The 27,401-nt window shown below is 37.5% G+C and overlaps 1 protein-coding gene across 10 annotated transcripts in view; it reads right to left on the bottom strand.

Moving 5' to 3' along the window:
- Positions 1-27,401, bottom strand: part of LOC129765355 (uncharacterized) — a 180,440-nt gene that overhangs the window by 113,314 nt on the left and 39,725 nt on the right. For all 10 annotated transcript variants that reach the window (XM_055765577.1, XM_055765581.1, XM_055765575.1 and 7 more), the window contains 2 exons: positions 24,781-24,840; positions 6,425-6,579 (listed from right to left, as the gene is read on the bottom strand). In XM_055765577.1, the coding sequence (XP_055621552.1) occupies positions 6,425-6,579; positions 24,781-24,840 (215 nt within the window). The remainder of the gene's footprint in view (positions 1-6,424; positions 6,580-24,780; positions 24,841-27,401) is intronic.

Raw genomic sequence — 27,401 nt, 5'->3', positions numbered from 1 at the left:
TTGGTTAGAATCCGGAATCATGAAATAACCTCTATTTGGTTGGATTACATTGACATATTAAAAAAAATCTGCTCTCAGGATGAGACGACGAGAATGAGGAATTCTACGCACAGCTTGGGCAAGCCTATAATAGAGGCTAGAGACTTGGCTCAAACTCGTCATTGGGGACATGAGTGCTCGAATGAGTAACACCAATCACGGTTAGTCAATGGCATCATACATGCATTTCCAGGTAGGAATTCTCAAGTTCGGTGAGATAAGTGTTGGGTCCTTTATTGTAGTGAAAAGCAAACGACGACATTTCGAGTTGTCCATGTGACTCCATTTGAGTGATTGTTTTTTTTTAGAATATTATATTTTTTATAGAATATTGTCTATATACACTAGAGTGCCAATGGATGTATGGGAAGAAAGTGACCTTCGAATTTTCAATTTATTCAATTCAATTCTAAGACATTTGGCATCAAAAAATTCATTCTCAAACTCCCGATTTCGTTTACTCCCCCCTTGGGTGATTTTTCTATTTTCAGAAAACTTAAATATTGACATCTGCGACAATAGTAAATGAAGTCCGAATGAGCTAATATTTTGCATAGGGTATTTTATCGTGCAAATCGTCATTTCACAGGGAGTCCCGTATGAAAAATCGATATGACGATTTTCATTGGCGCCCTAATTCATACCTCGTATGTCGAAGAGTGTCCATTTTCGACAAAAAAAATTTTTTTTTCGAGGTGACAGTTGATCTCGACGTTTCATGCATTTTGAAGACATTTGACATCAAAAAATTGTTTTCGAAAACCCATATTTCTTTTACTCTCTCCTTGGGTGATTTTCCGGTTTTCATAAAACTCAAACTTCAATGTGCGACACTAATAAATGATGTCCGATTGAGTTGATATTTTCGGTAGGGTTGTTTTTAGATTTTAAATCAAGTTTCCTTTGGAAATTTGAGATGGCCATTTTCATTGGCACTCTATACATTTTCTCGGTGCTTAAAAAATGTAAAGATAGATTTTTGACATGTAGGGAAAACGATTTAAATGTTCTTTCAGATGTCGAAAAATACAAGACTAGGCAACTTTGATAGGTGGTCCCAAACCGCCTTTCAGTTTTTGGTTCTATACACCTTTTTTCAACTCCTTGTGTGTTTGTGTGTGTGTGTATATGCGCGTACCTATGTGTAGGCACTCGTGATTGCGTGTCGATCGTTGAGCGTTGAGCATTAGGCATTAAGCGTTATGTATTGAGCGTTGACCTTGTATTTGTTTCCGTTTCCGTTTGTGCATGATGTCTAAAGGCGCGTCCACATTATGCCGAATGATGCCGATCGGCCTGTACCAGGCGGCATATTCGGTTCGTTATGTAATGTGGACGCCCCATCGGGTGCACGAAACCGAAGTCCCATCGGATGCACGAAGCCATCATGAACATACGAAGCACAATGTCGTCAACGCTAATTTACTTCGGATAGAAGGATAGAAGGATAGGATAGGTACCTTTTGAGGCGTCATCATTTTGTTGTATTTGTTGTATTCTGCTGATAGAACAATTTGTATTTAATTGTGATGAGAAAAAGTTTGTTCTAAAGAATTCATATCAAAACAATAATTTTGGGCGGGAAGAAGTTCGCCGCTAATTGATTCCAGATGTCGCAGAATAACAAAAAAATGGTGGACAGACAACGTTGGAAGAGAAAGGAGCTTGAAAGAGCAACGCAGGTCATCAAGAACGGATTTTCTTTGACCAAGCATCGAAAGTCAAGACACCTGGTATCCCAGAACACTGTTACTGATTGTAATATTATCTTGTATTACTTTACATAAACATAAATATGTTTTTTTTTTCAATTAAATACACACTGGACCACATCACTCCGCATCAAATTTTAATGTCCAAAAATCATCTCTTTTATTTTATGATATATTCGGTAGATTGAAGCTTTATATAATTATTAAACGTTATTGATTGAGAGAAAACAAGTGTAGATCAGTGTTCAATGTGCCATTTTTCGTTTAGACCGCACTGGTTTGGAAATATTAGGCGATTTGCTTAGGGGGTTGAAATTCCCTCCTTTTACCCTACCACTAGACACAAAGAACGACATTCTTTTGGAGAAGATTGGTTTTGCGAATAGCTAATGATGGTTAATTTCGCTTGCCCAAAGGTTCTTCTCGCTCAACATTGTTGTAAATGATTGAACCTTTCATTGTCCATCACGATTTGGTTTAAAAGTGCGAATTTTCGTTGCTGGTTGATACGACCATTAAATGTTTTTCGATTAAATAGTGCAGAACAGTCTTCCATGTTTCACAAAAAAACACTGCGTCCGGGATAAACATGTCCACGCTGCTGTTCGCAGTTTTGTGTTTGAATACAAACATGATTTTTTCGTACCTATGTTTGATAATCTGACATGTTTGTATTCGTACTATGTTTGGACATACGACATACATTGTGTACAGTTCCTCTTGCATTATCACCCCAAGCACCGACAGTGCGTAGAGTAGAAGAAGCGGATCGGACACCACACCACCACCACTCAACACGTGGTGTGTTAGTATGATGACATGGAAAAAATGCTTTCCTATCATGACAATGGGTGCTTCGTTTAAAATATTGGGCAAATAAACTTCTTAATCTGTTCTGAACAAAATAAACGTCAATTGATATCAGAGTTGATATCACAATTGTGATCATTATTCAGTGCACGCATGAATTTATATAATGAATTCATGTAACATTCGCTATTATTAGCTATTTGAACAAGTATTAAAATTTAGGCGGAGGTGTTTAGTTAACCACAACAAATTTTGATTACAACATTTCTATAATTTTAATCGAATATAAAGTACCAGAATCATTCAGCAGTGACATGTTAGGCGTGACGCTAACCACTCGACCACTGGAGCAACAATTTTCTCTGGGTCTTTGAATATTTACAAATGGCTAATACCGCTTGTTCGCGACGAACGCGAACCGAGCTATAAAACGAGCGAAGAAGAGTAGAAGAAAAGATGATGCAATCGCATACACACATAGCATATGTAGTGTAGTGTAAGTGTAGCTTTTATTTTTTTCCTCCATTTGGTTTGTGATAACATCGAGAAATTAATGGTGTGTTTAACACTCCTATACTCGCGCATTGGTCTGTCAGACCGAGAAATCAATAATTCGTTCAATTCTCAGAAAATATCAACACTACGACTTTGCGATTCTCTCTAGCTTCGTTATTCGTCGTTCGTCATCGTTTAGCGTATCGCATGTGTTGGTACAAATGGGACGTGTGTCACTTTTTTAACACTTTCGGTCTGACACACCGACGCGAGTATAGGAGTTACATTTTTGGACAAGTGCCTTTTTTCATATTCTAGAATATTATTGAATGAAATGGATTAATTTAATGTTAGTGGCGTGGAATATTTATATAATATAATGCATGAGATCATTACCGGACATTTCTTATTTGATTTCAGTCCCTTTTGTAACTGGATTAAACGGATCCATATATTAACTATTCGTCGTTGGATTCATACGTTCAAAAGCAAAATATAAATGTTTGACTTTTGTATAGTTATTCGCTAAATAGAATGGTCATACATAGACATACTTGCGAAAGAATTTCACTTGTGGAAGAATTGTAAACAGTAAACTATAAACTAATCGGTAGCTTATGGTAATTTTTAACAGTTACAGTTTCGGAGATATTTTTTTTACACAACAAGGAAAAGAAAAGGAAGTTCCTAGAAATCCTTTTATATAATCTTTTTATGCCCCATCTAAAAAGGCATTAATTCTTAGTTTACCAAGAAAACAGAGACAAAGAATATTAGAAATATGCAAATTATATATTCCAGAACCTTTATCATCTGGTAATTATCTAGAAGGTCATTATACATTCTTCTCTTCGATCAAAAACCCGAAAAACACGCAACAACTGCATGAAATGTAAAAAATAGGTTTGTTTCGAGCATGCAGTTATGCTATGTTCTGATTCTTACTCCAATGAAACCACAATCGATTAATACGTTTTTTGAAAATGTGCTCATAAACTCATAGCCTCTTAGTTCATGCAATTTTTGTAATGCGATCTGAATTTCAAGTTCGTTTCTGTGACAAAGTATTCTACGAAGAAATGTTTTAGAATGAATAATTTCTTTCCGTGCATGAAGAGAAACGAAACGAAAGCAATGAATACTGCGACATCGGATGATATGTTTGTACATAATGTTTTTGAATTATAACCATCATGTTTGTTTTCATATGTTTATGTTTGTGTATCATTGTTCGTGTTTGGGATAGACATTCGACACTAGCGAAAATCATGTTCGAGTTCAAACAAAAACATGGAATTTTCACATCGCGTGGACATGTGTAAGTGTTTTTCGGAAGACTGGTGTAGAACCCATTCATTGCAGCGTTTTACGTTACCAAGCATCACCAGATGCTCATGAATAGAAAAAATATTGGTAATGAAAGCAAGATTCTCTAAAACCAATGAGAATAGATCGATCGCTCTCAGTTCATGTACGTTTCTCTCAGAATACAAATTTAGCAAAGAAGTTCAGCGATATGAAAAAATATGGATTTTCGAAGCACTATCAGACAGCTCCAGAGGTGAGTGTTTCTTTTCAAAATATTTATTTCACGTGTCCACGTAAACATTATATGCACTCCTTCCCCCTAACCACAGACAAGCGTGGCTATTTTCGCAACCCCAACTCCCCCTAAAATTGTCCACGTGGTATGTGGATAACCTAAAGGATGTAACATTCGTTTCAAGAATCCGAATCCCCCTAATTGCCCACAAATCCAACCAATTGATGAATTTTAGACATTGAGGAAGACATATCTCAGGAAACATGTCTCTCCAGCAGAAACCATCCAACTTTTTAAAAGAACTAGAAAAAAGCTTGAAAAAGAGTTCGCATGGAGGTGAGTCAGCTTGCATACAATTGATCGATAACAGAAATTGATAACAAAGAACTCAAAGTTCTTATTTTAACAGTACATTTGATTGAAATTAAATCTCAAAACTTTTGTGTTTTATCAATTACTGCGTCCGTATTTTGTGGAAGAGTCTTTATAAAGAAACTGAAACTTATTCAAGTAAATAACATAAACGAATTACACACTTCCATACGGCGGTGTCATATAACGTTCGTCAATTCCAAATTAATTATTTATAGGAATAAGATATATACTGTAATTGAACCGTATTTCAATCGAGCAGGAAGGTTTTTTTTTATTTCTTCGAGAATTCGTTATAAACAATTAAATAAATTAATTTGATTACATTTCAATCATCTGTCGACAAAGAGTTAACTACCTTTGCGCTGTGTGATACGCTAGCATGAAATTTAAAATTGACATTTAATCAGTTCGAATAATTACCTATTACATAAGCAAAATTTAAACCCCGCGCAGGCCACTCATTTCTCCTAATTATTCTATCAAATCTTTTGACAGCAGCTCATCCATCGAGTGATGGTACTCAATCGAATCGTTATTAATTTGCCTTCGAAATCAATGTCTGCCACTTAACCGTAATTACGGCTATTCACCCGACACTGACGTAATTAACGCCCGGTGCTATTACAGCTAGTTAGTGTACAGGTAGTGATATCGTGAATGAGCTAAATGAGCCAGTCAGTGGCTGTAAACACTTATTGTCACATCACAGTTGCCCACCGCCTCCGACTTCCAGGCTTTGATGTAGACATTTTTACGGTCTAATTGGTAGTCCGTGTGCTCACCGGACGTTTATTCATTGAATCATCAACGATGGTCGCTAGCCGTTCAGTCAGTAACCTGATGGTTCCCCCATCCCATGAAACGATTCTATCAAAACATTTACATGTATCAGCATGGGTACGTTTCAACCATCTGTACCATAACATCGGGTAAACTGGATGGGATCCGAAGGGACGAAAGAGTTCAAACGAATCTGCTAGTCATTCTCGTAGTAATTTTGAAAGGATGTTTTTCATCATAATTCAGCTTAGGCGAAAAAAAAAACGCTGACGTTGCAGACAGGCAAGGGGAACCAGTTGTTCGAACGGAAACGTGAATATTCATGCTTCCCATTCGGAATATGATTATTTGAAATATTCGTACCACTGTTGCTTTTGAGAAAACTGTCCATTCATTCATTCAACCCGTTGCTATTAACTTTTAACGAAGCCGTGTCCTTGACCATTTCCCCGTTTGTCAAGAAGTTGATTTGGGATGAAGATAAATACATAATTTGGTATTCTGTTGCATGAATTTATCCTTGAATATGAATTATAAGTTGGGATCATTTTTGAAAGGTAATCATGTGCAAATGTGGGATCAAAATCGAATAAAATCATATCGAGTAAAATTATTCACAAAACAAAAACACATATTCGAAACGACAAAAACCATCGAATGTTGTACTCACCGAAACCCTGCCAAATACTGCAACACATAGCCAATGACGAGCAGTGCTAGCACCATGATCGATTGCAAATGTCCTAGCAGCGAGCAGCAGCCCACTTCGGTAGTGCTTGGCCGCAATCCAGCGAGACCCAGGATGCAGACGTACGGTCGGAGGAACTGAATGACGTTTGGATGTGTGTGTGTGTGTATGGATGTGTTTTTCCAAGTCGGCCACCGAATTTATGGTATTATCGGATGTTGTTGTTTTTTACCAACGAAAAAATAAACTGCACGAGGAATGAGAGAAAATTTTTTTTAGGCGACTACAGTTTATTTTTAAATTTGTGGTACTTATTTTGACTCACCATATCGTGGTAAACGGCGGGGAGAAAATAAAAAGGCAGTCATTTGCAGCAGACGATGTTTTTACGCCCCATTTCACATCCACACAGGAGTGGATGCCCGATTCGGTGCGGTTTGTGCAAGGTAGTTCCGTTTATTTTCGGCAGATCGGAAAGGAAGCAAGAAAATTAAAGCGTGTTAAAATGAATGTATTGAAGATTCGAGTGATTGGATTAAAATCTTAACTTAGTTTCCGCCAATGTTAGAAGGTGTTTATTACAGTTTATTACATTATTAGTATATTACCAACGTTGCTGGTACTTTTTTTAGCTGTGACATTTTGAAATATATTTACTCAGCAAACATATTGTTTTTTGCATAATCAATTTTTTTCTGTCGAGGTCTGCTTCTTCGATGCTACTAACGTTCACAGTGGAACCAGCCTTCTCAACGTAGGTATTACTTGCGTAATTTATATTATTAGAACATAGTTGAGATTCCTATGCCGAGAATCACGCCTGGAGCGCGTGACCACAGTGAAGGTTGAAGGAAATTTCTTTGACGAAAAATCCTCCGACAAGAACGGGAATCGAACCCGTACCCCCGGGCATAATACTACTAGGAAGCACTATCGAGGTCTACTACCTCTACTGAAAGTTATGTTGTATAACTTGTTTTTTGATTTTTTCTCACGAAGATTCTGCAGCAAGCCCTGTCTTGCACATGGTACTCCTTCAGTGTTAACTTTTAAGCTCTCTTTTATACAATTTTTACGCAAACGATATTGTCTTACAGGACATTGCATTCTAAGATAACTTGCAGATGATGGAGTAATGTCTATCGTGGAATCAAAAGAATCTAACCTGCAAGGACCCTTGCGAGATACTTTGAACATTTTTTTAACCTAGCCCTTTAGGATAGGCATTAAGTTCTCCACTGAGAAAACTGAGGTTGTCGTTTTATCTAGGAAGCATCTACCATTACAAACTAAGCTTTATCTTTTGGGTATAACGATCTCCCATTCTATGGTATATGGGTTATTATGGGTTCGAATTTAAATGTACTTAGGGAGCCCACATAAAGTAGCTGAATGAAAATGCCAATAAGGAATATACTTTCTTATAGATTTGCGCCGAATACATACTACTGTTTTTTCTACGAATTCTTTCATTTTTACAGGTTTAGTTTCAGGACCCAAACTTTTGACTCTGTTTTTTAAAACTAATCATATCTCGATATCAGAGATGCTATTTTTTCATTTTTGAGATATGATTTTTCCAAGTTAACAGGTGGTTTGAAAAACCCTTTTTCCCCTTTTTCCAAAAATGTCTTTTTGCAAAAAATCATAACATTTGACCTACTGAACCGATTCAGATGATCAACGTAGTGAAATGAAGCCATTGAGCTAACTTTCTTTGAAAAAATATCACATTTGCGCTTTGGATTCTAGTCGCATAGGTCTAGTCTAGTCATATAGGAATATTGAACAAATACTCAAACCATGTTAAATTTGCAAAATAATAACTCAAAAACGAAAAAAGTAGCATCTCTGATATCGAGATATGTTATGTAAAAAACCCTCAGCTTTCCAGAAAAAATATAAAAAATATCGAGCCCTCTATCTTTAACCGAGAGAACCATAAAAAACTAACTCAATCAATATTAAAAAAAAAAACAAAAATCCAATTTTTCCGCAAAATTTTTTTTTTTCAAAGAAATCTAACTTATAAGCTTCAATTTGATATATCGATCATATGAATCGCTCCTGTAGTTCAAAAGTTATGGGTTTTCATAGTGGAAAAAATGTAAAAAAATGTTTTGTTCGAACCATTTATTAACTTTGAAGAATCATAACTCAAAAACGAAAAAATAGCATTTCTGATATCGAGATATGTTATGTAAACAATCCTAAGCTTTCAAGGAAAAATATAAAAAAAACATAGCGCTCTCTAGTCCAAAGCCATGAAAACAATAAAAAAACAACTACAATCAATAACAACGAAAATAAAATCCATACTTTTTTCAAGTTCAACATTTTTAAAAATAAAAGACTAGCTTATTGGCTTCAATTTGATTTATCGATCATCTAAATCGGTTCAGCGGTTCAAAAGTTATGAATTTTACAAAAAAAGTCATTTTTGGGAAAAAGTGGAAAAAAAATATTTTTCGGACCACCCTAAAATGGAAATGGGCACCCTGTTTCCAATGTTTTGCGATAAAGAACAAAATTACACATTCTCGTAAACGGCTACTGTCAAAATTTCAGCCAATCGGACTCGCAGTTTTGTTTTGACCGTGTGTGGAAGCGAGCGTGTCCGCGGATTTTAGAAAAATGGAAAAAATGGAAATTTCGTCATCACCCCAGTTAAATTGGTCGAATTGCACTACGAACTGCTGCCCTATCGACCGTATTCTCAAGATTTGGCACTGTGCGACTTTTTTTTTCCAAATTTGAAAAAGTCACTCGGCAGGCAGAAATTTGAGTCGAATGAAGATGTCATCGCCGTCACGGAGGCTAATTTTGCAGACATCGAGAAAACGTATTTTTCAGACGGATTAAAGAAATTGAGCATCGCTGGGTAAAGTGTATCAAGCTACAAGGAGACTATGTTGAGAAATAAATCGCCACTTTTCCAATTTTTTTGTTTTTTTTTTGGTAGGCTAAGTACTTATCGGACTGCCCTCGTAGTTATTTTTTGTATAAACAGTTTTTTTCTCTCGAGATCTGCTTCTTGGATGCCACTAACGTTCACAGTGGAACCAGCCTTCTCAACGTAGGTATTACTTGCGTAATTTTTATTATTAGTACTCAGTACTTAGTTGCGATTCCTATGTCGAGAAACACGCCTCGAATGTATTCTGGTGTAGCAGGCTCTAGAACATGCGTGACCACAGTGAAAGTTGAAAGAAATTTCATTGACGAAAAATTCCTCAATCAGAACGGGAATCGAACCCGAACCCCTCGGGCATGATACTATTTAGCCATGGGAGCACTTTCGAGGTCTGCTACCTCTATTGCATAATATGTTGTATAACTTACTTTGTGATTTTTTCTCACGAAGATTCGAAATCTGCAAGATTCTGAATGAAAATGAATATTTTTTCCAATTAGCACCGAATATCTACTGCTGATTTTTTATGGATTCTTTAAAAAAAAATTTTTTTTTATTTCAAATATGACTTATTTCAAGAAGAAAAATAACGTTCCAACGTTAAGGTGAAGTTTAAGTGGCTATTACATGCACAGTGGGGAAAAAATCGTGATTTTTGAAGATTTTGCTTGAATTTTCACCAGGAATTGTTTATATCGATATTGCAGCCAAATTAAGAAAGATAGAAGCTGGGCGTGAAAGAACAAATTGTAGAGCGGTTAAGGAACTTCAATTTAATTGATAGAAACAATCTTGTTTAATATAAATTTTTAGGATAAAATTAATAATAACACATTAAAATTTTTCACTTCCAAAATGTTATTAAAATCCACTAATGAGGCAACAGTGTCCGAAATAAAAAAATGCCTATAATCGTATATAATCGTGCCTATAATCGTATATAATGTATATAATCGTGTCCGCGCTGTACCAACCAACTAAGCTTAATCTTTTGTACATCACGATTACTCATTTTATGTCATTTGTGTATTATAGATTAGATTCAACATGTACTAGGGGAGCCCATATAAGGTAGCTGAATAAAAATGTCAACAAAGAATATACTTTTTTTCAAATTTGCACCGAATAACTATTGCTGATTTTTTATATTATTATTCTTTCATTTTTACAGGTTCATTTATTTGAAAGAGCCAAACTTTTGACTCTAATTTTTCAAAACAAATAATTTATGATAATTCTACTACGAAACCAATACTCGCGGTCCAATCGACATATATTATATTAGTAGAATGAAATAATTTCTTCAGTAAGGGGAATGGATGTTAGATTGCGACAACGGTGATGCCAATTCAGCAATATGCACTACAGTTGTGGGAGGCAGCGTTGCCAATCTTTTAGATTTATCTGGAATTTTCCAGAACTTTTACGGAATATCCGGATATATAGACTAAAAATTGTATTTGAAAAAAGCAATACTTTCTTTTGTGTATAACAACAAGCATGGGTGAAAAATGATAAAATTTTGGTTAAAACAAGTTTAGAGTGTAGTGTTTACATGTGTCAAATTTTGTCACAATCTGTCAAGTGATTATCGAGATGACTCCCAATTAAGAAGGTTAGTCCCACAGGTGGATCGCGAAACAGTTGGAAATCGACAATTCGACCATGCCCCGTGTGGTAAAATCGTTCAAAAAGAACCAGACTGTTCAGCGAAGAACCAAGTCTGGTGAATAAGCCGCATACGGTAGTTCATCCTGATTGAGTAGCTCAACCGCTTCCCTAAACGGTCTTGTGACGGGGCATTGTTTTCAAAAGGTATCGACACGCCATTGATCCCAGAGAATACTCAACATTATTTTTGACCGGGAATGGTCACGCTACGATGCAGAAATGACTCTCTTATGTACTGCCGAGGAAAATCATTCAATGCTTTTCCGGCTTCCTTGTTGTAAGTTAGTCGAAAGATGTGGAAGCCATCATCCAACCTTCAGAATCGTACCCATGGATTTAAAACATCGGGAGACGGTTGACTGTAAAACGTTTAATTGTTTTGTGAATTTTGTTGAGTTTGGCCATCGTCTTCGTCCAATAGAGATCCAAATTACCGCTTTTAAATTTTTTAATAACATTGCGTGAGCTTCCATCAACATTCTATACGAATTTGATGTTATATAATATTGTACATTTATCAGCATTCCCAACAATCATTAGCTGTAATTATCTTGTCAGGCGAATAATGGTCAAACAATAGCATTGAGTGCCTTATGAAACGATATGCTGAACTATACATTGTATAAAATATTCTGGAATGACATTGACGATCCAAAAAGGACTTAAAAAAAGATTATTCAGGTCAAATTGAAGCTTTTGTTCAACCATTGAGTAATACGTTTTGAGGCTGTTTTTATTTTCGCTTGTTCAAACAATCACAAAATGCTGAACAGACGCAATTTAAGCTTCAAATATAGCTTTTATTCGACAATAAACACTTTGGCTGACCAACACGAATCGATGCTTTGATGAAACTAATCAGTTGAATTATGGTCGAACAATAGCATTGAGTGCTTAATAAAACGATACCTGAGTTATACGTTTTAAAAAGATTATTCAGACTAAATTGAAGCTTTCGTTCAAGCATTGATGTTTATCTGGATGAAACACGGATATAAAACGTTTTGAAAACGTTTCTTCAACTGCAAAGAAGCTTTTGTACAACACTCGACGAACTACTGAAATGAGCATTTGTTGCAAGCGTTTTTCGAGCTCATGTTCGACTGTTTGTAGAACTGACCAAAATTTTATACAAATGTTTAAAAAGTTCTTCACACAGTTGCATTTTCCAATGATTCATTCGAGAATATGATGCTGTTATAGTAACTAGACCAGGGTTTCTCAAAGCGGTCGATATCGACCCTTCCTCCTTTGGGGTCGATATCAGTTTCTTAGGGGTAGACAAGATACTGTATAAGTTGTGTTACTTGACCAACTCGTTATAAGAATGACTAATATTTTAGTGGAAAATATTGAAATGTGAAACTTGTATCGATAATTATTAATTACACTTGATATTTTCTGAATTTTATGTCTATTTATTGATGAGAAAATTATATCAAGTACCGTTCTGAATCATGTTTCGGACACTTTGTTCTAATATCTTGAAATGCTTATTGCACTGATATTATAGTTATATCATAAAATTAATATCACAATTGCTTCTTTAGAGTAATCTCATGGTTTCACTATCATTTCATATGAGAACTACATTTGAATTTATAACATAATCGGCAAAAATCTGACAACACTACTCATTGTCGTCTGTGTTTGACGTTTGCTTAGCGTGAGCACTTAGAATTTACCCGTTCATCAATATTTAAACTTCTCCTGTGTTTCAGCAGTTCTCATCATCGTTAACAGTTTACTGTGATTGCTTGGTAAGTGTTTCACAGTTGACTATAAAATGTAATCAAGTAATTTTCTTCCAAAAAAATTACAAACTAAAGTGCCCGAAATTTGGATTCAATCTGTCCGATATTTGATTTTTATATAAATAGTGTCCGAAGTTTGATTCTTATTCGCTTCATTTGAAAAACATTTTATTCGATGATTTTCAATAATATAGGTACCAAAGTAGAAAGCTTCAAAGTATATTGAACTAATTTTTTTAAAAACACCAACCAAATAATACCTGTGCATCAAGTTTAGATCTGTTTTCTGCATCATATGTCTTAAGCGTCCGAAAAATGCTTCAGAACGGTATTCACTGACCAACCACAAAATTTTTGGGGGTCGATGGTATAACTTTATTCTGGAAAAGGGTTCTCTTGCCTAGAATAGTTTGAGAGTCTCTGAACTAGAAGGTAATCTCGCATCACATTTAGGTGGTCTAACGGAGCAAACAGTTCAATGGAGTATCATTGATGAAAAGATCATCAGTTTAATTTCGGCCATTTCATTGATTTCAGTTCAGTTGCTCATAAAAAAGCGAATTCTAAAAAAATTATCCGACTTAAAATGAATTGTTGAAGTTCATTTTTCTCTGTCTTATTTTATTCAAGTCTTTTTCTTTATATGTTTGGGTCAGACTTCTATCGATTCGTTCCGGTTTCACCGGATTTTTTTAAATTAACGTTTAGCAATTACTCAATTGGCGATCTAACGCACAAATCTACACCTAGGCGATGCTGCGGTGAAAGTGATGATGTTTTTAAATTTTGCAATGTTATTAGAAGTTATTAGAAGGTTTGTAGTTCTTTCCAGAAATTACAAAGTTATAATCATACAAAAAATATTTGATTGCGATGGGTATGGAAGAAATTTAATTCTGTCCAGCTGCATATATAACATGTTATTTTTTACCTCTTTCAATTGTGAAAACTGTACGAATATATACAATGGCTGAACCAAAAAAGCAAAATCGAAAGCACAATTCAAAACAAATTGAAAAATGCATGGTTTCTGCATGTCAGAACTACCTCCGAATGTCCGGAAGTAAAATATACGTGATTTATTTTTGAGCTTTTTCTTACATTGGTATCATTTTCTTAGTTTAAAAAAAACAGATGCCTCACCGATCATTTACGTTTTCCGTTAGATCGCCAATAGCATCACTGATTTTACTGTTAATTAGACTAAGGAGTATTTTGACAATGACGAAACCTTTTTAGGCTTCATTTTTTCTGCGAGCTTCTGTTCATTGTTTCATCAATTCAAGCATGCAGCTGTTAAGTATAGAGCCTTTTTTGCACCAATCGTTTTGGACAATCCCTCATAATATTCAGGAAGTATTAAAGTTCGAAGTACTGAAAAGGGATTTTGATTTTTTTGTCGTAGGACTACGACTAACAAGAATATATGGGATGCAAAATGAAAATCTAAACTCGAAACATGCAGGAAAAAATTAAATATTTCGAATGCTTATAACTCGAGAATTTCTTAGTAGATTGGAAAGATGCTTGCATCAATTGATGGGAAATATTTCTACGCAGCTATCACAATTAATAATATTCTATTTTCCTCGAGATAAACGAGTGAATAAAAAAAGTGAAATATCGAGCATTACCTAAGCGTGCCAAATCCCACTTTTTGACCGGCCCGATTTATGCAGCTCAAATGGTACCCACAACCAGAGTAACAGCGGAATACGGTTTCCCCAAAACAGATTTTACCCATTTGCGGTTGTATTAAATTTGAACATGAGTGTCGTACTGGTCAGATCTATCTTGTAAATTTTTTTTTCTTTATTATAGTGACCAGGGCCCGAAAACTTCGAAGGTGAAAAATGGAGATCGACTCTACTCTCAGTAGCTTCGCTTCGACTATACCTGCTTCGGCAGTCGTCGTCAAGAAAAAGTGAAATCACTATACCACTTCTATTACTGTTCAACTTGTTGTCTTTTTATTCCTGTAAAAAAGTTTGCAAAATACTGTTCGTTGTACCCTCAGTTCTCCTATATGGATTATAAAGTTGTAAGGCAGGAAAATGTTCTGCAGAAACATTCAAGGAAGCAGATGATAGCTGAATAATTAAGCTGATTTGATTCTATATAATTTTTATTAGAAAACATGTTTCCAAAGTCTTGATGCTTTTTTTTTAAAGGATGGGGTCGATTTTTTACACTAGGGTGTCAATAAATGAATGGGAAAAAATCAACCCTAAAATTTCAAAAAGTTACCCCGTACAAAATGTTAACAACCTCACCGAAAATCGGGGTTTTCAATTTTTTTTAAATTACACGAAATTTCGATAATTACTGTTATCTCGAAACAAATTTTTTGATTGTGGATTTTAGAAAAAAAAAAATTTTCGAGGTGACAGTAGATCGTTTTATGCAATTATAAGACATTTGGCATCTAATTTTTTTCGAAAACCACGATTTCCTTTACTCCCCTCTTAGTGATTTTTCGATTTTTGGAAAACTCGAACCTTGACCGTTTTGCGCCACTCTCCCTTAGATCTGATTGAGCTGATATCTTGCATAGGGTGTTTTTTCAAGGTGGTGAGCATTTTTTATGGGATAACTTTTTGAAATTCGAGATGACCGTTTTCATTGGCTCCTTAATATACACTCACCCGATTTCCATTCTGGCCAGGGGATTTTTCGTCAAATTAATTTCTTCCGACTAGCACTGTGGTCACGTGTATTCTAAAGTACAATGAAGACGTGATGTTCAGCATACAGCTTGAGTAATTTAATATCAGGACGCACTGTTGGTTTCACCGCAGCGCTCCTAGTGTTCGGTTTCGGAACGTTTTGACGGCAGTTTGGTTTTTAGTTCAGCACTGAAAAGTTCGTCACGATTCATTAAGTTTCAAAGAAGTTATGTTGATGGAAGCCGCAAACTAAGAGTTAATTCTGGTCACCTACTTCGAAAATTTGACGTGGGGAGATTCGAAATTGCGAAGTTTTTGAAATTGGCTGAATCGATCGTCTGTAACTTTTTCAAACTTTTTTTTTTCCGTAGTGGAACTAAGGATCGGAAAGTGTCATAAATATTTGTTTGCTAGAAGGATTTCGATCTTTTCGCATTAGTAAGCAACCAATGTGGCTAAAAAACGAAGAAGTTGTACAGTGAGGTTCTTACGAAGAACGAAGGATGCCTCCTCTTGGACGATGAAACGTACGTGAAATGGATTATGGACAGCTTCTCGTACAAAACTTCTGTAAATCCACTTGGTGATGTCTCTGGCAAATTCAAAATGTTTTTTTTTTCGATAAATTCGTAAGAGAGATTCTGGTCTGGCACGGTATTTGCAGCTGCGAAGCAAGACCCAGGCTTTTTGTCGTAAACAAGACTATGGATTCCAAAATGTACAAGCTGCAGTACATGAAAAACATATTTATCCATACATTAAAGCTCAAAATGGATCTGTGAAGTTTTGGCCAGATTTGACACGGGGTGGATTTTTTCGAAAAGGACATCAGTCCACCCAACTGTTCGCAATTCCATCCAAATGGGAAATATTGTCAAACAGAAGAGTGGAAAGGTAATGATGAGTGGTATTCTCAAAAAAATCAAAACTAAATCGGAATATTTTGTTCGCTATTTTCCCTTTAAAGTGCAATAAATGACCTTCATTTTTAACTTTTTGTGGTCGCTTGTCTGCTCTCAGCCACCATACCTTTTTTACCGTTCTGGTCGTTTGTCTGCTCTCAGCCACCACAGCAAGAAACCATGCTAATCTTTTATTTTGCTCAACCAAGTATCAGTTTATGCTTTTCCTAATCGAACCTTGATCTCTAGTGAACTTGTTTACGAATCAATACGGTGCTCCTATGAGTAATAGATAACGGTACTCAGTATCAAACAAACCCACACAAGACAACGCACAGTGCGTTGAATGCATAGGAATGTGGGACAAAAATCATAACAGCAGAATTCAGCCGTTGTAACACTTTGGTGTGATGGAAAAGATTGTTCATAAGTATCAGAACTACTGTTTGCATGAATGTCTCATGTTAATTGTAATCACATAAGTGTCTCAAGCGACAAAATCTTTGTCCATCTGAAGTTCTGATCATTTCGGATACGCAGAAATCATTATTTGAGTAACTTTTGGTTTAAATTATATTGAAGTAGTTGTTTTTAAAGAGTAGAATAATTGTTTGCATAAGTGTCTTATGTCGTCTGAATAATCGCATGTAAAGCATCTTTGTTTGTAGGGCCATTGGGCTAGGGATCGAATTCTCCACGGAGAAAACAGAGATGGTGGTTTTTTCTAGGAAGCATAGACCAGCAAAACCAAAGCTTCAACTTTTGGGTAAACCGATCACTCATGCTATGTCATTCAAGTATCTTGGGGTCTGGTTCGACTCCAAATGTACTTGGGGGGCCCATATTAGGTATCTGAGTAAAAAATGCCAACAAAGAATAAACTTTCTCCGTACAATTACCGGCACCTGGTGGGGAGCCCATCCCTAAGATCTTATAATGTTGTATAGAACAACTATTCTCTCAGTGATGGAGTATGGCAGTTTCTGTTTTCAATCAGCTGCCAAAACACACTTAATTAAACTCGAGCGAATTCAGTATCTTTGTCTCCGTATTGCGTTGGGATGTATGCCCTCAACGCATACCATGAGTCTCGAGGTTTTGGCAGGCCTACTCCCACTAAAAGATCGCTTCAATTTATTATCTCTTCGGTTCTTCATCCGGTGTAAGGTCATGAACCTATTGGTGATCGGAAATTTTGAGCGGCTGATCGAGCTAAATTTTCACTCCGGATTCATGAGTTCATATCATGAATTCATCTCCATGCAGGTTGATCCTTCTTCGTATATTCCCAAACGTGTTTGTTTCCCTGACTACATCAATTCCTCTGTGCATTTTGATCTGTCCATGAAGCAAGATATCCATGGATATTCAGATTACCAACGATCGAGGATCGCTCCAACGATCTTCGATGAAAAATATAAGGGTATCAATTGTGATAATATGTACTTTACTGATGGGTCCACTATAAATGAGTTCACAGGATTTGGAGTGTTCAACGAATTTTTTAGCACCTCACACAGTCTTCAGAATCCTTGCTCAGTGTATATTGCTGAATTGGCAGCAATTCATTGGGCGCTGGACAGCGTCGCCTCACGACCTGTTGAACACTATTACATTGTAACGGATAGTCTTAGCTCTGTCGAAGCTATCCGTTCAGTGAGGCCGGAAAAGCACTCGCCGTACTTCCTTGAGAGAATACGAAAAATTTTGAGTGCTTTAACCAGACGCTGTTATGTCATTACCTTTGTGTGGGTCCCTTCTCATTGCTCAATTCCGGGTAATGAGAGGGCTGACTCATTAGCAAAGGTAGGTGCGATTGAAGGCGATATTTATCAGCGTCAAATCGCCTTCAATGAATTTTACTCTTTAGTCCGTAAAAATACCATCGCTAACTGGCAACGCAAATGGAACGAAGATGAATTGGGCCGGTGGCTTCACTCGATTATCCCTAAGGTTAGCCTCAAACCATGGTTCAAAAGTCTGGACTTGAGTCGGGACTTTATTCGCACCTTCTCCCGACTCATGTCCAATCACTGTTCGTTAGACGCGCTACTCTTTCGTTTCAATCTGGCCGGCAGCAATATCTGCGTTTGTGGCCGAGGTTACCACGACATCGAACACGTTGTTTGGTCGTGTGAGGTGTATCTTGTTGCCAGATCGAATTTAGAGAACTCCCTTCGGGCTAGAGGAAGGCAGCCCAATGTGCCGGTGAGAGATGTGTTGGCTCGGTTAGACCTTGATTACATGTCCCAAATATATGTTTTCCTTAAATCTATCGATGTTCGTGTGTGATTATCCTTATATCCTTATACCCTCCATTTCTTCCTTTGTGAGTAATTGGTCCGCTTGCTATAAACAGGAGAATGAAATGTAAATTCACAACAGATGTACGAATAGATTTAAGAATTGAGTGTGTGTGATCATCAACATTGTAATAATTTCCTTATACCCCATCCTTTTCCTGAGAAAAATATGTCACCCTTCTAATCTCGAGTCCACCGCGAGTAATCGGTTTCCCACATAACTAACCATAGATTTAGAAAATTGTTCATATATATAGTTTTAAAAATATATTTAAGATTTCGGCTCCTTTAAACTTATGTAACTGAGCCTGTAAAAATAAACGAATTTATATAAAAAAAAAATCTTTGTTTGTTAAAAGTGAAAAGTGCTGATATTTTCGGATACACATTGCTGGCATTGATAAGTTAATACATATTTATATATATATATATATGTATATATATATATATATATATATATATATATATATATATATATATATATATATATATATATATATATATATATATATAGTTCACAAAACAACATTTCAAAAATGTTTAATGTAAATGTTTTTAAAAATTTTCAATACCTTTCAATAACCCAAATAAAGAGCGTAAAATTTTCTTTCTCCAAGAAAATTGCTCTTTGGGCTCCTTAGAAACAGTAGGCGTGTTTGGTTTTGCTGATTTGAATTTAGTCAAAGCAAAGATGGCGTCGAAACAGCACGTGCTCCGCGAACGGATTGTACGGTTCTACGAAACGCATTTCCAGCAAGGAAAAAAGTTCACGGTGGCATATTTTAAGGAAGAAAATGTACCTGTCAGTACGGTATATCGTATCCTGGGTTGCCTGAACGTAGAGCGGAAGGTCGGAAGTGGTCGTCCGGTGACGATAATGACGGAGCAGAGGAAGACATCGTTAAAGAAGCTGTTTGACAACAAGGACGCAACCAGCCTGCGTGACGCCGGTCGGAAATATGGCTGCCCCCACGTATTGCTCCATCGGATCCTCAAGATGGAAGGAATCGTTTGCAGGAAGAAGACGAGGTCGCCGGAGTACACGAAGGAGCAGATTGAGACGGTTAAATCACAGTGTGGGTGGATGACCAAAAAATACCGCGGGACGTCTTTCGTTCTGGACGACGAAAGCTATTTTCCGCTGTCCAAAACGCATATTCCAGGAAATGATAATTACTACTCCAGCGACAAGTCATCCACACCACCTGAAGTGAAATACAAGTTCAAGCAGAAGTTTGAAAAAAAAGGTTATGTTGTACATCGCCATTTCCGACCGGGGCATTTCAAAGCCTTGGTTTAAGCCGAGTGGTCTGGCAATCAACCAACAAATCTATCGAGAAGAGTGCCTCGATAAAATCCTGCTGCCGTTCCTGAACGAGCATCACGCGGATGGGAAGTTCGTCTTCTGGCCGGACAAGGCGTCTTCCCATTATGCCAAGAAGACGCTGGCGTATCTTGAGGAGAAAAAGATACCGTTCGTGCCGAAAGATCGTAACCCAACAAACTTGCCCCAGTGCCGCCCAATAGAGGATTTCTTTGGCTCACTCAGTGCGCTAGTGTATAAAAACAATTGGAGGGCCAAGGACATGAAGTAACTGACTACAAGAATCCGGAATTGTATCCGGAAAATGGACGTAAGTGCCGTACAACGTTCTCACGCGGAATCATGTATGATTTTCGGTTTTTGTTTTCCTTTTCCACTTTTGATCAGTATTCATTGCCATAGGATGACGTAAATATTATAGAATAACATGTAGAAGGTGTTCTCATTAACAGAATTCTGAAATTCAAAATGTAACTATACAAATCAACCACCTGTCCATATTACCCCCACTGTCCGTATTACCCGCGGTTCCCCTAGTTCGTTGTGTATCTCATTATCGTTTGTCCATTTTCCATTTCTCACGATGCTTTTCAAAAAAGCACTAATCAGTTTGATGTTGCACTTTTTCCGTTATTTTTTCCGAATAAATATTGTAACTCAAACGCATACATAGAAAAAGACAGAATCGTTTTATCGTCTCCAATGTCTATTCATTATGTTATTGTTCGCGACCGACAGCGCGAATGTGGAGTAAAGGTAATATTATATTATCAGGCACGTAGCGTAACCGGCACGGCACGTTTCATGGAAGACAAATATTATTGCGTGTGTTTCAAATGTGTATGCGTATATATAGTGGAACGGCTCCGGGCATACACAGCACGCTTCAGACAAATGCATGAAGGAATTCTCGAAAAGAATATTTTGCCGGTGCCGGGCACGAACTACACGGGCGAGAAGCATTGCCAATGTTCCAGTTTATTTTCCTCGATCCAGTCAAACAGTTAGACCCTAAAATCTTCCAGTTTTTTAAAATATTGTCCAGTTTTATCCAGTTTTTATATGCGTGTTTCAGATTTACTAATTTTATGTAAAATAAATTCACAACACATAAATATTATCCGACCTATTCCTTGATCAATTTTGTTTTTTGACATTTTTCGTTAGATCAATTCAAGGTGTACCTACCTTGGATCGACCTTTTTTTACACACTCTCAGTGTTATTTTTCTCCTGCTTACACTTACGAATTCAATATGGTTTGGTGCTTACCCAAGTAGCAAGGGAAACCTGAGAAGGTAACCGAGAGAACTCCTCTAAAGTCAATCGTCCCTGCGATATTTTATGTTATTCATAGCTTACACACATTATAAAACTCCATTTGCGACGACGGAGAGTTATCTTTGGGAAGCCTGAAAAGATATCCGGAAGAACTATAAAACCAATCGTAACGGCGATATATTCCATTATACCATCCTTGAAGGAGGAGAGTTATCTTTTGGAGACCTCAGAAAATAACCGAGAGAACTCTTCTAAAACCAATATTTCCGGCCATATGTTCCGTTATCAATCGCGCGTACTCTGTATCGAACTACAATTGCGACGGTGAAGAGTTATCTTTCTTTACGTAATAGCGATGCATAACAGCTATTACAAACATCCTTCTTGGGGGCTTTGGACCCTCTGCTCTGGCTTTTCGGACATGCTACCATAGAGATCCGCCATTGGCAGGCGAAAGTTTTTTATTCCACATTTTTAGTGAGTGCGGAAAAGATAGCAGCGAAGATGGCCACAAGAAACACTACAGAAATACCAAAAATAGAGTTAGAAGGAAAACAACAGAGGATTGAAGTTAGGTTTGATGTAGTGATCTACGAAAATCGTGTGAACCTCATGCACTAAAATTGATTACATTGTCGGGCAATGAATACGAGATGTTTCATGTTTTATCCAAATAAAACCGTAAATCCTAGAGGTTCTAGAAGAAAAGATCCTCAAATATTGTTTCACAGTAATGTTCGAGTGGTGGAAAACGTTATTTTGATCTGCTCGAATGGTTGTTTATGAACTACATACTCCACGAAGCTTCGAAGAAAATTCTATTACTCAAGCATTGGAGTAGGCAAAAAAAACATTTTAGATAAATCACTTCGAACTTCTTGACGATTTTACAGGATCCAGTTTTCTTCCAGTTTTTTTAATAGCAATTTTCCAGTTTTTTGAAAAATATTATTGGCAACCCTGCGGGCGAGTAGCACCATACATACAAATCAAACATCGGAGTTCGTGGTAAGGGTGCGTTCGTCGCTCTTCGGTACGACATCGGTTCAATCACCAGTAGCTACGCTTGGCTCAATTTCGTCAACGCGAATTTACTCTCCCGCTACGAAAACAAATTTCTCCGCTCCGTCTGCACTGCCGGTCCTTACAGAGAAGTTGCTATGCCTGATAATATACCGTGTCGTACCGTGTCGGTACGTGCCGTTTACGCTACGTGCTGGATAATATAAAACGGCCTTAAGTGTCCCTTAAATTAGATTTCCCTGTCCATCCCTATTCTTACTCCCATCCAATCCTACCCTTCCCTCGAAAATGCAATGTGTGGTGTATAACACAACTACAACAGCAGCATATTCCGATGCCGAACAACATCAAACGCATACAACTAAAAAGTGCATACGAGAATATCCATACCAAATATTTTTTTCATTCCAATTTCAACCATTAACCGAATAAGATAGCAAATAAAAACCATCCAATGTGTGAAAGTATTCCAAGTGTTTGATTTCAAAGTAGTTAGAAATTTCCAAGTGTTTCCCATTCTCCAAACAAGCCGCATTCCAAACCTGAGCTATCATCCTGGCCTCCTTCAGCCGAAGGAACCGCCATTATCTTCAATGGTGTGATCCACCAGTTATTGTGAACTGGAATTTCTCAGAATCATGGAAACAATGTTTCATTTATTGCCTTAAATATGTATGACATTCATAATTATCGTGGAATTGCAATTATTTTCCTGCTTTGAGAACATTCTTTTTTTTGGATAATCATAGCAGTTCTTGTAGTAATTTGAAAAAATCCATATCGGATCGCAAACAAACGCCGACCATAACAGATCAACGTCGTTCCATACTCTTCAAGTCATCCGTAGTTTTAAATCCCCCGAGATGCGGGGTAGTCAAATGCCAAACTTTTTCCATCGATGCTTCCCTGTCCAAAAAGTTTGAAGAACCTTTTAAATTCCTGACAAGTCATCATCCATCTATCTGGAGGGAAACTTCTCAGCTTGAGAAGTCAGCAGCGCTGCACTTTGTAGCAGAATGTATCGCAGCGCAGAATGAAGCGTACCGAATATAATATGCTTCATGAGCTGCAAATGAACTTTTGCATCCTTTTGCACTCCATATAATACGGAATGCACGAGGGGGCGTGCGTCCGTGTGGTGGGTGTGTGTGTGCAAGTTTACTTGCTACGAGCTACATAGTAGTAGCATTTGAGATTCATTTCATCTCGAGTTGAACGATGCACGCTTCCAGGCGTCGTCTTTTATAGGGGATTCCCTTCCGCTTCGATGTCGGTTTTGAACCGTAGTTCGAAAAAACAGGTTTGCGTTTTCGGGTGCTTTACATCCCATCATATTTATATTAAATTTCGCAAGTACTGCGCAGACTAATTTCTTTCGGCTGACTGGGTCAGAGGCTGGGGGCGTCATCTTGGAGTAAATTTCGCCTTTTCTCAGTAGAGTGGAATGTAAAACTTAGACATGTAGCGCCAAATGGTAAACAATGGAGTCGCTTCTCGGTAAACACATGTCGAGAGTGCGTTGTTGGGCAGATCTCGGCTTACAGCGTTCTGCATGATGTAAGTCAGACCTACGAAATATAAAATTAATCACTGTAGAAATGAACCCGGGTTGCGTAATGAGAAAAATATACTGCACCGGTTGTCGCTAAAGAGAAGCACTCGTTTTAAGATAATCCAAAAAAGGATCCATAGTTGTAATCGTAGAATAGTTCGCTACTTTGGCGCTGTTTTTCCTGATTGTTCATCGAATCGTTGTGGCAAACAGTGATAACAAGTAACAACAAATATTAATCGGAATAACTGGAACGCTTTCATTGGTATTGTCGTTCTCTCGGCGATTTCCATCCAAATACCACTTCGGAAAATTCATATGAAATATTCGATTCCACATTTCCTGCTGACGCTACGTGTTCATATACGTAGCAAAACTTGATATATATAGTAGAGCAAAAGGGGGAGAGAGCGAGCCAATACTTTCGAGATTTTATTCAATTTTTCACCGCTCGCTTTCGCTTATAACGATTTTGCGGGTTCGCGCCGGAAGCTGGATTTCGCTCCCGAATAAGAAAAATTGCCAGTCTCCTGGAACGAACAAGTTTCGCAGATAAATCTTACTTGACGTCAGAACGTTTCCTTGGCGATGCGTTTCCCGTTCCGCTGCGAACGCAGCAACGATGCCATAAGTGGGTACGTATAATGTTTGCGATAGTTTAGAGGGAAGTGAGTTTTTTTTCTATCTCTCTCTCTCTCTCTCTCTCTCTCTCTTCCCTGTTACGAAAGCGTTGATGCACTCCATTAGAGTGACTATACTTTACGACCCATTCCGGAATAATCCACTTCTTTATTGAACAATTCGATTTGAATCTTGTTGCGAGAACGTGAAATAAATTGAAGTACCAATCTAAAAGTAGAAACGCGAGCTTCGGTTCGGGATTTAACTGCTAACGAAGTGCGGGCGTTATGATGTGAAAGGACGACGTGCAAAGTGTGCACTTTCTTACCTTGCGTTTGCAGAATCTTAACACTACCGAGGTTGGCTCCAATACGGTAAGTTCATCAATCTGTAAAACGAAAAAAAGGATAAGTTATGACTAAAAGAAAAGATTGATGTTCAAGTGTGCTTCAACTATTTTTTGACAAAACCGCGAGCCAAGGACTTGAAAAAAAGCTGATGAAATATGTTAATCGGAATAGAACACGATAGTATCTATAAAGACTTATATGTGGTTGGACCACTAACAATTGAGAAGGGATGAAATAATTAATACAGTCGTTTATTATTCTAAAAAAAAATGTTTTTATTTCATTCAGCTCAATGCTATTATTAGTCAAAAACAATTTAGATTGATCATTAATAAGTTAGACCGCCAGCGTATAACATATTCTTGGATAATATTAGGCTGTCAAAAAAGTCCTGCGGTATTTCCGCGAGGTGTCGTTGTAAGCGCGTAGTTCTAGTTGTGTTCATTGTATCGAGTCATACTATAACTTGTTGGAAAGGTATTTTTGCGAGCTATAATATAGTCCTTGACAGTGTTTTGTTTGGTTAAGTCGTTCGTGAGTTATAGTGTCGCAAATATGGAGCAAAATAAAGAGAAAATCCGACATATTTTACAGTACTACTATGACAAAGGCAAAAATGCATCTCAAGCTGCCAATAAAATTTGTGCAGTTTATGGACCCGATACAGTTTCCATTTCCACCACACAACGATGGTTTCAATGGTTTCAACGTTTTCGTTCTGGTGTAGAGGTCGTCGAAGATGCGCCACGCTCCGGAAGGCATGTCGTCGAAAATTGCGACAAAATCGCTGAATTAGCCGAGAAAGATCGGCATAGTAGCAGCCGTAGCATCGGCCAAGAGCTGGGGATAAGTCATCAAACCGTTATTAACCATTTGAAGAAGCTTGGATTCACAAAGAAGCTCGATGTATGGGTGCCACACACGTTGACGCAAAAAACATCTTTGACCGTATCGACGCATGTGAATCGCTGCTGAATCGCAACAAAATCGACCCGTTTCTGAAGCGGATGGTGACTGGCGATGAAAAGTGGGTTACTTACGACAACGTGAAGCGCAAACGGTCGTGGTCGAAGCCCGCTGAAGCGGCTCAGACGGTGGACAAGCCCTCATTAACGGCCAGGAAGGTTCTGCTGTGTGTTTGGTGGGATTGTCAAGGAATAATCTATTATGAGCTGCTTCCCTATGGCCAAACGCTCAATTCGGACCTGTACTGCCATCAACTGGACCGCTTGAAGGTAGCACTCATGAAGAAGAGGTAATCTTTGATAAACAGAGGCCGCATTGTCTTCCATCAGGACAACGCCAGGCCATACACTTCTTTGGTGACGCGCCAGAAGCTCCGGGAGCTCGGATGGGAGGTTCTTTTGCATCCGCCGTATAGCCCGGACCTTGCACCAAGTGACTACCATCTGTTTTTGTCCATGGCGAACGAGCTAGGTAGTCAGAAGTTAGCCACAAAAGAGGCCTGTGAAAATTGGCTATCCGAGTTTTTTGCCAATAAGGAAGCGAGCTTCTATAACAGGGGTATTATGAAGTTGGCATCTCGTTGGGAACAAGTCATCGAACAAAACGGCGCATATTTGACTTAAAACAGATGATTGTAACTAATTTAATGAACAAATGAAAATTCAAAAAAAAAATACCGCAGGACTTTTTTGACAGCATAATATAATGACATGTAGAGCTGAGATGACATGTAAGACATATCAATAAGTTTCCGTTCTAATTGACTTGTTTTTTTTTTTGACGTAGAACTACGTCTTTCAGGAAGGGTGCCAAATCAGAAAACAGGTCACGTTTTTATGAAATAAAGTTAACGATAATAACTATTTTCACTGTGAACGAATTCTTATGATTTGCATACCAATCGAATCGGAAATTCTCTAAGATTTGTTTGATATGCTATACATTAACTTCGCTAATCTCTGAACGGTTTAAATTCATGAAAACTGAAAGAACTTTCTTTTTTCCCATACATTTGTTCTGCCCATTTGTGTGCTAACCCTACCAGTATTTCGAATGCCTATAACTCGAACATTTCTTAACAGATCGGAAAGATGTTTGCATCAGTTGATAAAAAATATTTCTACGCGTCTATCACAATTAATAAAATGTTTTTTTTCATGATATGAACAATTGAATAACTGTAAAATGTCAAGCGTTATTTAAACGCCCTAACTGCCAAGTTTCGATTGGCCCGATTTACGGTTTCCCCAACACAGACTTCAAAATCGATGTAGCTGTGGAAATGCGTTCTGCAATTATACATGCAAGTCGGGGGTATTTTTGTTCCCACCGAGCTGTGTTTCCCTAACACGGACTTCAAAATCAATGTGCCTGGGGGAATCCGCTTTGCAAATACATGCAAGTCGAGGGTAATTTTTGGTGTAGAGAACTTTACTGTCGAGTACTGTCGTTGTGCAGACCGGAATATGTTTCCCTAAAACGTACTTTTAAACTGAGAAACCTGCGAAAATCGTCATTTCAGATACTAAAGGTGAATGAACTTTCGCTATTCAAGACCTACGTAAACATGAGATGTGCAATAATTTCAGAGGGAAATGTAAAGTACAATGATCGTTTGACAATTCTTCCGTAT

Source organism: Toxorhynchites rutilus, chromosome 2 (assembly GCF_029784135.1).
Source record: "Toxorhynchites rutilus septentrionalis strain SRP chromosome 2, ASM2978413v1, whole genome shotgun sequence".
Classification (NCBI taxonomy): Eukaryota; Metazoa; Arthropoda; class Insecta; order Diptera; family Culicidae; genus Toxorhynchites; species Toxorhynchites rutilus.
Note: the sequence above shows the minus strand (reverse complement) of the source record. Positions and strands in the feature narration are given on the sequence as shown.